The following is an 11436-nucleotide window of genomic DNA, read 5'->3' on the forward strand; positions in this document are numbered from 1 at the left end:
CAGAGTGCCCGCTCCCGTGAGTCTCACCACAGCATCAAGATCCTAAAACCGGAGCGCCGAAATGCCGAGCAGGAGCGTCACCAGCCAGCGCCCATGACTGATCGTCTGTCTGTCGAGGTGGACCCCCTGTCTATCCAGATGGACCGTCTGAGCCTTGGCTCCAGCCAGACACCCAGTCGAACACCCAGCCGCACACCCAGTCGCACCCCCAGCCGCACCCCTAGTCTCAACCAGGTGTGGATGAGCCGGGACGAACCTTACCCCCCAGCCTATGAGACAGCCTACAAGGGCTCCCAGCAGGATGCCTCTCCAACCCCCACATCCCTGCTCCTGGGCCCATGTAACCCCAGGCAAGGCTACAGCCCCAGCCCCCACAACCCCCACCCCCCAGCCCAGAGCCCTGTCAACCAAGCAAAAAGGCCTGAGTCCTGGGCTAAAGAGCAGGGCAACACCAAGCGAACGCCCATGGCGGCATTGAGGGGCCAATCCTTCCAGGACAACTGGATCCACCACAGCCAGGACGAGTTCCGCACACCCAAGCTGAGGACCCAGATGAGCTTCAACGAGGTGTCCAGCCAAGGCCAGGGCTTCTCGGACAAGAGGAGCATCAGCCTGCATGGCTTCCAGAGGGACAGCAGGCCCCCCCTGACCAGGACCAGGAAAGCAATGTGCAACGGCATGAGCTTCACAGAGCCCCTCACCCCTCTGGAACAGACCCCCCGAGGATCTATGGAATCTCTGGCCCTGTCTAATGCTACAGGTACTGTACCCTCTCAACTGAGTTTAGAAGCTAGATAGTAGACAAGGGACTTTACTTTCGGCTGGTGTTAAGCCAGCGCAATTGTCAAACACACGCTCATTTACAATTTTGACCTGTTAAAGCCAACGCTCTTCTGTTTTCAATGAGAATCTTTGGGGAATGTTCTGTGGTGGTTGTTACAGATGTTGTGCACAACATTTTAGTGAATGTTAGGAGAATATACAAATTATATTTCCTTAAATAAATAAAAAGTTGTTCTTTTAATGTTTTTGGGATGTTATCATCCTAATGTTAGATAAAACCCTAACTAGAACTTATTGGGAATCTTAGCTAATGTTCTGGGAATGTTCCCGGTTTGCTGGGAAGACTATCATAAAGGGTTTGGCTCATGTAACCGCTTTGAAAAAAATCACCAAAGCGTTATTAAATGATCAAGTTTGGGAGTATCCCCTTTTTATATATGTAGGCTATTGTACATTATTTTATCCAGCTCCTGTTATTATTTTGTATGTGTGTAAAAAAAAAAAATCCATGCCCATCATGGAACGAGAGATAGGATGATCTGGTGACACTCGTATTTAGAAACATTTAAGCGAATTTCCTGTAACAATTGCTTGTTTCCGTTTTGTTTGATTAAAAAACAAGCCCTTATTGCAGAGGTTCCCAAACTTTTTTGTCCCACAACCCCATTTTGATATCTGAAAATTCTCGCGACCCCAACCATGTGAAAGAAAAATTATGTAATTAACAGCCTATGTTTACTTTTTTAATTGGGGCTAGGCAGTCAATTGCAAAACATTCTAACAGTATTTCTGATTGTATTCTCAACTCACCATCATATACTTTAAATGTGGGGCTATTACAGTCAATTGCAAATTAGTCTGACATAATTTCTCTTATCTCACCACCACTAATGAGATGGGTGTGCTACATGCATGTCCGGTCGGAGCTTCTCAAAGTCAGGGGGTGTGGTCGACAGTGCACACCCCATCTCTCCTGTCACATCCAACCTGGATCGATATTTGTTTTTAATGCAGACAAGAGCACTGAATCAGCGTACCATGAGTTGCTTGGAGGGAGACGACACAGTATTCCCTCTGAGTCAGGAACCAAAACTCCTCCATAGTGACCCATGAATGCGTTGTCTGCAGCATTCGGTCACATGACAGCTCAATCAGCTGTTCGATTTCACTTCCCTGCATGTCAAATGTGCCAGGATCACAGTCAAACTGATTTTGCTGATTCGGTCACTCAACTGTAGAATTTTATTGTATTTCCCCTGCATGCTTGCGTTCAGTTCGTTCAGTTTCCCAAATATGTCTATTACATAGGAAAGGAGACACAGCTCCTCTCTCATTGCAAAAAATCTTTCCAACACTCCCCCTCGATAACCACCAAGTTAGAACATTGTCATGCTCTGATCTCCACATACTGTTCAGTGCATTCGGAAAGTATTCAGAACCCTTGACTTTTTCCACATTTTGTTACGTTACAGCCTTACTCTAACATGGATTACATTTTTTTTTATCCTTCTCGATCTACACAAAATGCACCATAATGACAAAGCTAAAACAGGTTATTTATAATGTTTGCTAATTTATCAAAATAAAAAAACAGAAATAGCTTATTTACATAAGTATTCAGAACCTTTAATATATGACTCTCAGACCATGAGAAACAAGATTGTCTGGTCTGATGAAATCAAGATTGAACTCTTTGGCCTGAATGCCAAGCATCACGTCTGTAGGAAACCTGGCACCATCCCTACGGTGAAGAATGGTGGTGGCAGCATCATGCTGTGGGGATGTCTTTCAGTGGAAGGGACTGGGAGACTAGTCAGGATGAGGGAAATATGAACAGAGCATAGCACAGAGAGATCCTTGAGCGCTCAGGACCTCAGACTGGGGCGAAGGTTCACCTTCCAACAGGACAATGACCCTAAGCACACAGCCAAGACAACGCAGGAGGGGCTTCGGGACAAGTCGCTGAATGTCCTTGAGTGGCCCAGCCAGAGCCCGGACTTGAACCCGATCGAACATCTCTGGAGAGACCTGAAAATAGCTGTCAGCGACGCTCCCATCCAACCTGACAGAGCTTGAGAGGATCTTCAGAGAAGAATGGGAGAAACTCCCCAAATACAAGTGTGCCAAGCTTGTAGCGTAATACCCAAGAAGACTCGAGGCTGTAATCGCTGCCAAAGATGCTTCAACAAAGTACTGAGTAAAGGGTCTGAATAGTTGTGATATGATATTTCCGTTTTCTTTATTTTTATACATTTGCAAAAATGTATAAAAACCTGTTTTTGCTTTGTCATCATGGAGTATTTTGTGTAGATTTATGAAGGGAAAAAACAGTTTAATCTATTTTAGAATAAGGCTGTAACATAACAAAATGTGGAAAAAGTCATGGGGTCTGAATACTTTCCAAATGCACTGTAGTTTTGCAAACAGGCGTGCGCAATGTAGTTTACAATTGAAGTTACCTGCTTCATATCTCCGAGATCGGCGCCCAGCTCTTTTGCTTGCCAGTTTCTCTCAGTGCATCCATTATAGCTCAGTGGGTGTATCATACAATGCGTCCATATGGCAGAGGGAGGCATTCATAACTAGAGTGCAGAGGCCTGCCTGCCGTCCTGTGATAGATGGAGGCAAAAGCCCACCATTCGATCCCATGGAATCTGTTTTTCGTCAATATAGCCACGCAGCACACTGAACCGTTTCATGCTCAGAGATAGTGAGACGGAACCATATATCCTCGTGAATAGCATCCCCCGACATGTAGTGAACAAAAGTAATTGCATCTCGGCCCTCACAGCTAACGTCCTTTTGGAATGCATAAGGTGGGGAGTTTTTGAGTCGTCCTCTTGATTGCTAGCTATAGCATCAATACTTAGTTTCACAGTGTTATCTGACAAAGGTATTGATATTGAGTTTATGTGCCTCTGCCTCCCCACACATTGTTTTCACCATATCAATTGCAGCCAGTAATATCAAAGTCTCTGCAATAGTGTGTGGTTTCATAACGTAGCGGGCTTAGCCATGTACTGTGGAAATGATTCAAGTGCAACGGACAAGTGCGGCCTTTTCCCACAATCTAAGGGCACTCTGTTTGAATTTTTACTTTTAGATTTGAATCATTTTCATTTAGATGTGTAAGGTTAACCACATTACAATGACTTTGAGAGACAAAGACGATATAATATAAATATATATATATACAGTACCAGTCAAAAGTTTGGACACACCTACTCATTCAAGGGTTTTTCTTTATTTTTACTATTTTCTACATTGTATAATAATAGTAAAGACATCAAAACTATGAAATACCACATATGGAACCAAAAAAGTGTTAAACAAATCAAAATTTATTTTATATTTGAGATTCTTCAAAGTAGCCACCCTTTGTCTTGATGACAGCTTTGCACACTCTTGGCATTCTCTCAACCAGCTTCAGGAGGAATGCTTTTCCAACAGTCTTGAAGGAGTTCCCACATATGCTGAGCACTTGTTGGCTGCTTTACCTTCACTCTGCGGTCCAACTCATCTCAAACCATCTCAATTGGGTTGAGGTCGGATGATTGTGGAGGCCAGGTCATCTGATGCAGAACTCCATCACTATCCTTCTTGGTCAAATAGCCCTTACACAGCCTGGAGGTGTGTTTTGGGTCATTGTCCTGTTGAAAAACAAATTATAGTCCCACTAAGAGCAAACCAGATGGGATGGCGTATCGCTGCAGAATGCTGTGGTAGCCATGCTGGTTAAGTGTGCCTTGAATTCTAAATAAATCAACGACAGTGTCACCAGCAAAGCACCCCCACACCATCACACCTCCTCCTCCATGCTTCACGGTGGGAACCACACATGCGGAGATAATCCGTTCACCTACTCTGCATCTCACAAAGACACGGCGGTTGGACAGATTTCCTCCGGTCTAATGTCCATTGCTCGTGTTTCTTGGCCCAAGCAAGTTTCTTCTTCTTATTGGTGTCCTTTAGTAGTGGTTTATTTGCGAAAAATGTTTGGGCCTTCCTCTGACACCGCCTAGTATATAGGTCCTGGATGGCAGTAAGCTTGGCCCCAGTGATGTACCCTCTGTAGCGCCATACGGTCTGATGCTGAGCAGTTGCCATACCAGGTGGTGATGCAACCGGTCAGGATGCTCTCGATGGTGCAGTTGTATAACTTTTTGAGGATCTGAGGACCCATGCCAAATCCTTTCAGTCTCCTGAGGGGGGAAAGGTGTTGTCGTGCCCTCTTCACGACTGTCTTGGTGTGTTTGGACCATGATAGTTTGTTGGTGTGGACACCAAGGAACTTGAAACTCTCGGGACCTGTTCTTCCCGCCTTTTCCTGTAGTCCACGATCAGCTCAATTGTCTTACTCACATTGAGGGAGAGGATGTTGTCCTGGCACCACACTGCCAGGTCTCTGACCTCCTCCCTATTGGCTGTATCATCGTTGTCTGTGATCAGGCCTACCACTGTTGTGTCGTCAGCAAACTTAATGATGGTGTTGGAGTCCTGTTTGGCCACACAGTCGTGGGTGAACAGGGAGTACAGGAGGGAAATAAGTACGCACCCCTGAGGGGCCCCAGTGTTGAGGATGTAGTGTTGCCTACCCTTACTACCTGGGGGCAGACCGTCAGGAAGTCCAAGATCCAGTTGCAGTGGGAGGTGTTTAGTCCCAGGGTCCTTAGCTTAGTGATAAGCTTTCTGGGCACTATGGTGTTGAACGCTGAGCTGTAGTCAATGAACAGCATTCTCACATAGGTGTTCCTTTTGTCCAGGTGGGAAAGGGCAGTGTGGAGTGTGATTGAGATTGCGTCATCTGTGGATCTGTTGGGGCGTTATGCGAATTGGAGTGGGTCTAGGGTTTCCGGGATGATGGTGTTGATGTGAGCCATGACCAGTCTTTCAAAGCACTTCATGGCTACCGACGTGAGTGCTATGGGGCGGTAGTCATTTAGGCAGGTTACCTTCGCTTCCTTGGGCACAGGGACTATGGTGGTCTGCTTGAAACATGTAGGTATTACAGACTCGGTCAGGGAGAAGTTGAAAATGTCAGTGAAGACACCTGCCAGTTGGTCAGTGCATGCTTTGAGTACATGTCCTGGTAATCCGTCTGGCCCCGTGGCTTTGTGAATGTTGACATGTTTAAAGGTCTTGCTCACATCGGCTACCGAGAGCATGATCACACAGTCGTCCGTTACAGCTGGTGCACTCATGCATGCTTCAGTGTTGCTTGCCTCGAAGCGAAGCATTAAAGGCATTTAGCTCGTCTGGTAGGCTCGCGTCACTGGACAGCTCGCGGCTGGGTTTCCCTTTGTAGTCCGTAATAGTTTTCAAGCCCTGCCGCATCCGACGAGCATCAGAGCCAGTGTAGTAGGATTCAATCTTAATCCTGTATGGACTCTTTGCCTGTTTGATGGTTCGTCGGAGGGCATAGCGGGATTTCTTATAAGCGTCCGGATTAATGTCCCGCTCCTTGAAAGCGTCAGCTCTAGCCTTTAGCTCGATGCGGATGTTGCCTGTAATCCATGGCTTCTGGTTGGGATGTGCATACGGTCACTGTGGGGACGACGTCGTCAATGCAGTTATTGATGAAGCCAGTGACTGAGGTGGTATACTCCTCAATGCCATTGGATGAATCCCAGAACATATTCCAGTCTGTCCTAGCAAAACAGTCCTGTAGCGTAGCAACCACATCATCTGACCACTTCCCTATTGAAAGAGTCACTGGTACTTCCTGCTTTCGTTTTTGCTTGTAAGCATGAATCAGGAGAAAATAATTATGGTCAGATTTGCCAAATGGAGGCTGAGGGAGAGCTTTGTATGCGTCTCTGTGTGTGGAGTAAAGGTGGTGTAGAGTTTTCTTTCCTCTGGTTGCACATGTGAAATTCTGGTAGAAATTAGGTAAAACGGATTTAGGTTTGCCTGCATTAAAGTCCCCGGCCACTAGGAGAGCTGCTTCTGGGTGAGAATTTTCTTGTTTGCTTATGGCCTAATACAGCTCGTTGAGTGCAGTCTTAGTGCCAGCATCGGTTTGTGGTGGTAAATAGATGGCTACGAATAATATACAGTGGGGGAAAAAAGTATTTAGTCAGCCACCAATTGTGCAAGTTCTCCCACTTAAAAAGATGAGAGAGGCCTGTAATTTTCATCATAGGTACACGTCAACTATGACAGACAAATTGAGAGAAAAAAATCCAGAAAATCACATTGTAGGATTTTTTATGAATTTATTTGCAAATTATGGTGGAAAATAAGTATTTGGTCACCTACAAACAAGCAAGATTTCTGGCTCTCACAGACCTGTAACTTCTTCTTTAAGAGGCTCCTCTGTCCTCCACTCGTTACCTGTATTAATGGCATCTGTTTGAACTTGTTATCAGTATAAAAGACACCTGTCCACAACCTCAAACAGTCACACTCCAAACTCCACTATGGCCAAGACCAAAGAGCTGTCAAAGGACACCAGAAACTAAATTGTAGACCTGCACCAGGCTGGGAAAACTGAATCTGCAATAGATAAGCAGCTTGGATTGAAGAAATCAACTGTGGGAGCAATTATTAGGAAATGGAAGACATACAATACCACTGATAAACTCCCTCGATCTGGGGCTCCACGCAAGATCTCACCCCGTGGGGTCAAAATGATCACAAGAACGGTGAGCAAAAATCCCAGAACCACACGGGGGGACCTAGTGAATGACCTGCAGAGAGCTGGGACCAAAGTAACAAAGCCTACCATCAGTAACACACTACGCCGCCAGGGACTCAAATCCTGCAGTGCCAGACGTGTCCCCCTGCTTAAGCCAGTACATGTCCAGGCCCGTCTGAAGTTTGCTAGAGTGCATTTGGATGATCCAGAAGAGGATTGGGAGAATGTTATATGGTCAGATGAAACCAAAATAGAACCTTTTGGTAAAAACTCAACTCGTCGTGTTTGGAGGACAAAGAATGCTGAGTTGCATCCAAAGAACACCATACCTACTGTGAAGCATGGGGGTGGAAACATCATGCTTTGGGGCTGTTTTTCTGCAAAGGGACCAGGACGACTGATCCGTGTAAAGGAAAGAATGAATGGGGCCATGTATCGTGCGATTTTGAGTGAAAACCTCCTTCCATCAGCAAGGGCATTGAAGATGAAACGTGGCTGGGTCTTTCAGCATGACAATGATCCCAAACACACCGCCCGGGCAACGAAGGAGTGGCTTCGTAAGAAGCATTTCAAGGTCCTGGAGTGGCCTAGCCAGTCTCCAGATCTCAACCCCATATAAAATCTTTGGAGGGAGTTGAAAGTCTGTGTTGCCCAGCGACAGCCCCAAAACATCACTGCTCTAGAGGAGATCTGCATGGAGGAATGGGCCAAAATACCAGCAACAGTGTGTGAAAACCTTGTGAAGACTTACAGAAAACGTTTGACCTGTGTCATTGCCAACAAAGGGTGTATAACAAAGTATTGAGAAACTTTTGTTATTGACCAAATACTTATTTTCCACCATAATTTGCAAATAAATTCATTAAAAATCCTACAATGTGATTTTCTGGATTTTTTTTCTCTCATTTTGTCTGTCATAGTTGACGTGTACCTATGATGAAAATTACAGGCCTCTCTCATCTTTTGAAGTGGGAGAACTTGCACAATTGGTGGCTGACTAAATAAAATAATTTCCCCACTGTAGATGAGAACTCTCTTGGTAGATAGTGTTGTCTACAGCAAATTATGAGGAACTCTAGCTCAGGCGAGCACTACCTCGAGACTCTTTTAATATTAGACATCGCGCACCAGCTGTTATTGACATATAGACACAGACCCCCGCCCTTCATCTTACCAGACGTAGCTTCTCTGTCCTGCCGATGCACTGAAAACCCAGCCATCTCTATATTATCTATGTCGTCGTTCAGCCACGACTCGGTGAAACATAATATATTACAGTTTTTAATGTCCCGTTGGTAGGATAGTCTTAATCATAGATCATCCATTTCATTTTCCAATGATTGCACATTGGCCAATAGAACGGATGGTAGTGGAGGTTTGCTCACTCGCCTACCAATTCTCAGAAGGCAGCCCGACTTCCGCCCCCCTTTTTCTCTGTCTTTTCTTCACGAAAATGACCAGGATTTGGGCCTGGTCTCGAGAAAGCATTATATCCTTCGCGTCGGACTCGTTAAATAAAAAATCTTCATCCAGTTCGAGGTGAGTAATCGCTGTTCTGATGTCCAGAAGCTCTTTTTGGTCATAAGAGATGGTAGCAGCAACATTATGTAAGAAAAAGGTTTAAAAATAAGTTACAAACAATGCGAAAAAACTAACAAAATAGCAGTTTGTTAGGAGCCCGTAAAACGGCAGCCATCCACTCCGGTGGCCATTCTGTCTTCTGAATACCTTGTCACAACACAACTGATTGGCTCAAACGCATTAAGAAGGAAAGAAATTCCACAAATTAACTTTTAACAAGGCACACCTGTTAATTGAAATGCATTCCAGGTGACGACCTCATGAAGCTGGTTGAGAGAATGCCAAGAGTGTGCAAAGCTGTCATCAAGGCAAAGGGTGGCTACTTTGAAGAATCTCAAATATAAAATATATTTTGATTTGTTTAACACTTTTTTGGTTACTATATGATTCCATATGTGTTATTTCATAGTTTTCATTTCTTCACTATTATTCTACAATGTAGAAAAAAGTAAAAAAAATTAAGAAAAACCCTTGAATGAGTAGGTGTGTCCAAACTTCTGACTGATACTGTATATGTACTGTATATGTATAACCAGGATTTTGGAAATTCTCCCACGACTCCATTTTCATATCTGGCGACCCCTAGTTTGGGAACCGCAGGCTTATAGGCCACCCTTACCCTACTACATCGAAAGCTGGTTCAACAGCAATGCGTCTGTTGTCTTTCTTATCCTGGCCTAGGGTGGCAGGTAGCTTAGCGTTTAAGAGCGTTGGGCCAATAACCAAAAGGTCGCTGGTTTGAATTCCCGAGATGACTAGGTGAAAAATCTATCGATGTGCCCTTGAGCAAGGCACTTAGACCTTAATGCTCCTGTAAGTTGCTCTGGATAAGAGCGTCTGCTAAATGTATTTGTATTTCCATGCATTAGCCAAGTTGCCTATTGATAGAATGTTTCTAAATAGTCTACTTCTGAGGCTTTGGCATTATTCTCATAGGCCTACCTGCAGTGTATAGGCTACTCCATTGGCTTGTATCCACCCCCATTTCAAAGAGCGCCTCTTGTCCGGTTACCAATTTCTAAGATTTCCATGTCAAGATGTAATATGATAATAGGGATCATGATTTATTATTTTATAATACCTTCAGTATCAATATACATAAATAACCTGTGTGTGTATCTTTCCCAGGTAACTCACTGGATGGGGTAAGTAAGCGTCAAGAGCACCTTTCCCGATTCTCCATGCCAGACCTTAGTAAGGACTCTGGGATGAATGTGTCTGAGAAGAGCAACATGGGCCCACTGGGTTCCTCTGTCCAGTTCCGCAGCTCTGAGTCCCTGACCTCCTCTCGGCCCTACGGGAACCTGAATACGCCTGTGCAAGTGGGGTACCCCCTGGGGTACTGGAATGCCCCCCAGCCCCTGGCCTTTCAGGGTAAAGGTTGTGTGGGCCTGATGGGGAGTAGTGGTAACCTCCGCATGACCCCCATGAGTGAGAGGATCCCTCGTCGTCGGCCGAATGGGCCAGAGCCCATACAGCAACAACAACCAACACAACCACGGCGACGCAAACACCGTGGCAATGGTAATGATGGAAACGGAAACCACCGCAGCAGCGGTCGCCACCACCGGCACTCTCGACGCTCACGCTCTGACAATGCCCTCCACCTGGCGGCCGACCGGGCAAGTCATATGATGGAACCCCTGCACCGTCGCGTTCAGGAGGACTACGACCGTTTCCCCGCCGGCCGCACCGCCCGGGACCTGTTTGGGGTGGAGGGCATAGGCGGGTACAGACAGCAGCCTTACCGACCCTGCCCCCGCACCACCTCAGACCTTACCCTGCACAATGCAGCGGGGGGTGGGGGGATGCAGCCGCTGGGCCTTGGGGGACCACACTTGGGTGGAGAGGGGGCAGACCCCTGGTGCTCCAGCTGCTCCTCGTCCTCTGAGTCTGAAGAAGACGAGGGGTACTTCCTGGGTGAGCCCATCCCCAGACCTGTCCAGTTACGCTACCTCCACAATGAGGAGCTGCGCCACAGATACAGCCCTACAGGGATGGGAGGGATGGGGGGCCACCATGGACCCCTACATGGACCCCTACATGGACCCCTACATGGACCCCTACATGGAGGAAACCAAGGGCAGCTGCACGGACAGCTCCACATGCGCCAGAGGAGGAAGAGCAAGAACTGCATCATCTCATAGAGAGAGTTAGGGATGGAGAGAGAGAGAGGGAGTGGGAGGGAGACAGATAAAAATAAAGCGAGAAAGAAAGGAAGGAGAGGGAGTGGGAGGGGGAGAGAGAGTATATGAAAGAGTGATCGTGTGTGTATCAAAGAGAGGCCTATATATATTTGATGTGTGTGTTACACAACTAGCTCTATGCGTATGAGCTAATCAGAACAGGAAGCCTGCAATGGACTGGCTTCTTAAACAACTGCAATGTTTACAATGACTGGAGTCAGGTGACTAACGACTGGCAAAAACATCACA

At 46.1% G+C, this 11436-nt stretch overlaps 1 protein-coding gene across 1 annotated transcript in view; it reads left to right on the plus strand.

Annotated features, from left to right (window-relative positions):
- The window catches only part of LOC311147433 (prickle-like protein 2), a gene marked incomplete at its 3' end in the record, with an annotated part of 34246 nt that extends 23098 nt beyond the window's left edge, over window positions 1-11148 (plus strand). The window contains exons 7-8 of the mRNA XM_084184132.1: window positions 1-760; window positions 10130-11148. The exon at window positions 1-760 is cut by the window's left edge and continues 36 nt beyond it. Coding sequence (XP_084040258.1) covers window positions 1-760; window positions 10130-11148 — 1779 coding nt within the window. The remainder of the gene's footprint in view (window positions 761-10129) is intronic.
- Window positions 11149-11436: the final 288 nt, after the last annotated feature.

Source organism: Coregonus lavaretus (assembly GCF_964263955.1).
Source record: "Coregonus lavaretus genome assembly, chromosome: 20".
Lineage (NCBI taxonomy): Eukaryota > Metazoa > Chordata > Actinopteri > Salmoniformes > Salmonidae > Coregonus > Coregonus lavaretus.